Source organism: Temnothorax curvispinosus, unplaced genomic scaffold (genome assembly GCF_003070985.1).
Source record: "Temnothorax curvispinosus isolate PA1 unplaced genomic scaffold, ASM307098v1 QBEX01010922.1, whole genome shotgun sequence".
In the NCBI taxonomy this organism is placed as follows: Eukaryota; Metazoa; Arthropoda; class Insecta; order Hymenoptera; family Formicidae; genus Temnothorax; species Temnothorax curvispinosus.
Genome location: NW_020220702.1, coordinates 72,102 through 76,345, shown reverse-complemented (window position 1 = coordinate 76,345; position 4,244 = coordinate 72,102). Strand labels below are relative to the sequence as shown.

The 4,244-nt window shown below is 34.3% G+C and overlaps 1 protein-coding gene across 1 annotated transcript; it reads right to left on the bottom strand.

The window, feature by feature from the left end:
• Positions 1 to 1,197: 1,197 nt before the first annotated feature.
• Positions 1,198 to 3,681, bottom strand: LOC112460893 (G protein pathway suppressor 2). Its single transcript, XM_025025819.1, has 8 exons — positions 3,388 to 3,681; positions 2,984 to 3,197; positions 2,748 to 2,895; positions 2,550 to 2,661; positions 2,301 to 2,354; positions 2,013 to 2,174; positions 1,648 to 1,769; positions 1,198 to 1,427 (listed from the first exon to the last, which is right to left on the bottom strand). The coding sequence occupies exons 1-8, from the start codon at positions 3,482 to 3,484 to the stop codon at positions 1,245 to 1,247; spliced, it is 1,092 nt and encodes a 363-aa protein (XP_024881587.1). The 5' UTR covers positions 3,485 to 3,681; the 3' UTR covers positions 1,198 to 1,244.
• Positions 3,682 to 4,244: the final 563 nt, after the last annotated feature.

Sequence of the window (4,244 nt, the reverse complement as noted above, 5' to 3'; positions counted from 1 at the left end):
TTTTTTTTTTTTTTTTTTTTTTTTTTTTTTTTTTTTTTTTTTTTTTTATGTCGACGATATAAAAGCGAAGTTTATTTTGTGATAAGTAATAAGTACAATTTGTAATAGATCTATGAACTTATTGTGAATGTAAGATATAAGAAGAAATTGTTTTTTCTTATAATATCTATTTCTTTTCATTCTTATCTCACAATTGAACATATCTTTTTTTACAATAATATTTTCAAATTAATTTACCGATTTAATAACTGAAGCTAAATTTTTTGAGTATATAATAAGTTCTTCATAGATGTATTATACATATACAATATACATTATACATATACGATATATCATACATTTGTATTACATTTTTTTTGTTAAATACATGAAATTATATAATTATAAATTGTACAATTGTATAATTGGAATTACACTTTAAATTGCTATGATTCGTGCGGGGTATACAAATTGAACTATATACATATTCTATCTATACATTTGCATTTGACATTTACATTTCACGCTTAATGGAACTTATTGTATAATGACAACAGAAAAACACAAGTAAACTTTGTCAATTATAATGCAAATTGCGATAACTTTTCACGAAACGACATCTCAAAGCTAATTCTAAAAATAAGTGCTCGTTTACAAAGTGAAAATCTTAAACGCGATTTTCTTTCAACGTCGAGTTGATTGTCAATTTTGTGTAATATAAAATTTTTGAAAATGAAACAGTAAAATATTGACACATACATATATATTTATTGAAAATAGCATATAAGAAAATGAAAATTTTACAATTAATTAGAAAAGATGCCATCTTCGATCGGGCTGGATCTTGGTAGAAATAATAATTCTGTGTGAATTTTGTATATTTTTTCCAATTCAGAACAGTAAATCTACATACTGAAATCGATAATCGATTTAACTTTTGATCCAAATAAGCATCCTTTTTTAAGTATTTATGTAAAATATTTATTGCAAAAAATATTCCAGCCAGGGTTTAAACATGGAATAAAAATTTTGATTAAAAGAATAAAAAAAAATACATTTTTCTTCTTAATTTGATTTCAAATAATTCTTTATATTATTTAAACAAATTAATTTTCGTGTTTCAAATAAATATCGACTAATCATCATTCCTCGTCAATGGTTCATCGAACGCAGAGACTGAATTCATTAGATTTCAATATTTTATACCCTGCACGAGAGAACGAAAAAAAGTTAAAAATTAAAATCTTTCATTAAAACATACAATCCTATATTTCTCGTTGAAGGTAGCGAGCTCCAGGTTGCGTGTACAGTAGCCTACCAGGTACATTGGCAGCTGAACCGCTCACATACGTACCAGGAGATGGTGGCGGTGGTGGTGGATATGAGCTAGGTGGTGGTTGAGGTGCTCGTACAGGATAACCCGAAGTAATCCCACCTGTTTTCGCACCCTTAACAGATAAAAATGGAAGTTTAGATACATGCAAGCGTATGGTACTTTTGTATAGATTATTGCATTGGATATTACACAGGATGTAAGTTTTAGACAAAATAATTGTTGCCAAATTGGACCAAATTTATCCTGTCCCAATTTTGTCAGCAACTCTTTTGCGTGCTTTCTAAAACACGGTTAAAAAAAAAAGATACGAAAGATAATAGTTCGAGCATAACCTGAGGTGGTTGTTGAATCGGGATAGCTCCACCGTGGACAGTAACGTGATTTGTTGGTCGCAAGTAGAACTTGTCGTCGCCGTAACTTTTGTGCTCCATCGAGTGTAAGTTAGTTACGTATGCTACAAGTATAATTTTTTTTTAAATAAAAAATTGAGTTTTATAAAACCTTATTCTGAATAGAACTATTACCGTATTTTTCGTTTTCGTTTAAAAATTATCTTAGCCTCAAGTCTAATATTCTTTTTATTTGTAGCGAAATTTTTCTGCTTTTTCTTTTCTTCATATCTTTCTCGAATTCAATCATTTACTTCTGAGGTAACGCAACACTAGAACTAACGTCGTGACAAGATAAATTGCATTACCAGTCTGATGTGTGGCTAATGGGGCTCTACCGCCCGAAAGATAAACGGGTTTAGCTGATTCTGAGGACTCTCGAGATGGTTGTGACACAGGTGCGGAGTAACTGTAAACACTCTGGCCTGAAGGCGCCGAATAAAAATTCGATGCGGAGTACTGATTATTCTCTGTCGAACAAGGAGGAAAATGATTAAGATGAATGATCAGATAACATGAAAACGATGGAAAACACTCATGTTTTTTATTCGAAAAAGCAAAAGAGACGCAAAAGGAAGAAAGAATTATTCACTCACTATTCCAAAGAACTGCTCGAGCATCACCGGATCTTCTGGCAGCTTCCTCAGATTCTATAAGTAAAAATACAAAGCATCAGTATTCGATGCCATCTCCACGACTTAAATTGTGTGGAAATTATATTATCATTTAAAAACTAATCGTATTTGAAATTATCTCTTTTTTGAAGATTTTGGTGATTATTGCCAGTAAATGTAAATAAATGTGTGTGAGTTATCTATCTGGTAAGATAGATAACTTATACTTACTAGGAGGAGGTGGATTATAACTTGGGATAGACGGTGGTGGTTTGTAACCATACGTGTGATATGGAGATGCAGTGGGTGGCGGTGATGGAGTGTGGGTCCTCTTCAAAGTTCCCTGGAGACAAGAAAAATTGAAATGCAAAATTTACTCTAAAAATAATATGTATGAAGTACATACATTGACGAGAAAGTTTCACTTACACCCTGTAACAGATGTGTCGGTGTGCCGACAGCAACCTTGTAGAGAGGACTGTTGCTACGTGGTAATGGTAGAAACAACTGTGGGTGTACCACTCTGGGACCTGTTGCGGGATATCCTCCCACTGTCGTTGAAACTTCCGAGCAAACGCTATAAAACAAGATTTTATCGTATAAATATATACAGCATACATTATTAATTCCTGAATTCCTTCAAACATTGCAATTACGATGGGAACCTGGTTTCTTTTATGAGTTGTCGCCTTCTGTCGTCCTCGTTTAGAACCTTCTTCAATTGCAGGAACAACTGATGCTTCTCTGCTTTCAATTGAGACAGTTCATTATCTAAATTTGAGATTTGTTCTCGCGTTTCACCTAGCGTCATCACGTCTTGCTTCTGCTGGCGCTCTCTCTCCTTGCGTAAGCGTTCTTCCTCGGCGTCAGCCTCTTGTTCTAAAATACAAATGTAAGATGTTACCAAGACGCTTGGGTAATCTTTACAAAGTTTCTCTTAGACGAAACTCCGTCTAAAGTACATAAGTAGTTTAGAAAGATTAAGACAAAAGATAAGTTAATATAAACTTCCATGATATATGGACTATCTCAATTGTAACAGAGAGAGACAGGTTTCCACATTAAGCACCTTGTTTCTTTCGTTGTCGTTCTCTCATAATGTGAGTCTTTAGCGCCTGCCACATTTGTTCATTGCGTTGCGGTGGTCCGACTAATATCGCCGGCATCTTTCTGCCACCTGACAATTCCTCGCCACCCGGCGTTATGTATTTACTGAATTACCAATAAGTCAGGTTTCCCAAGCCAGTCGCATTAGCGGCTGGAATGCTGAAAATACTGGAATAGCTTTGGAGTTACATCCTTCTGACAGACGGACGGATTCTCTACTCCACTCCTCCACTCTACTCCAAGGATTATGGCGACACATAACACATACAAAAGAAACACAAAACACAACACACAGATAGATTGCGCGCGACGCGCGACCCGCGACCCGCGACCATTGGAAGCATGAGAAGGCAATAGTGAATCAAGTCATAAATGCCAGAATGAGGACGCGGCTCACCTGACTTTTGTGATTCTTGAAAATTAGAAAAAGATAAAAAGTAATTAAAGTTAACATATATTGCTAAAATGGACAGTAGATAATAAAAAATTAATGTTTATTTCAATCAATGCAGATTTAATCTCGGTTTAACTTACTTTTTATCTGTTTCTAGTTCCAAGAATTAGAAAAAAAAAAAAATAAGTTAGTCCACATCACGGTCGTATGTAAGACCGTGGTCCACATTGATAGAAATGAAAATAATTCTATTCATGACTTCATGACTACAAAAATATTTATGCACATACGTTCCTGGATTTTGCCGTTGCTGCGTGCGCATGAACTAAATGTTAAAGGTTGCAATCCGCTTGACGCAACAAATGCTTCGAAGTATTCCTTGATTGGTCAATCAGTAAAATTCTTTGTTCTGATTGGTCAATCAA

Coding starts and splice junctions, on each gene's coding strand:
- LOC112460893 (XM_025025819.1), bottom strand. CDS start 3,484: ATGCCGGCGATATTAGTCGGACCACCGCAACGCAATGAACAAATGTGG. Junction 2,896..2,983: donor CAACTCATAAAAGAAACCAG/GTTCCCATCGTA, acceptor CTTGTTTTATAG/CGTTTGCTCGGAAGTTTCAA. Junction 2,662..2,747: donor CGACACATCTGTTACAGGGT/GTAAGTGAAACT, acceptor TCTTGTCTCCAG/GGAACTTTGAAGAGGACCCA.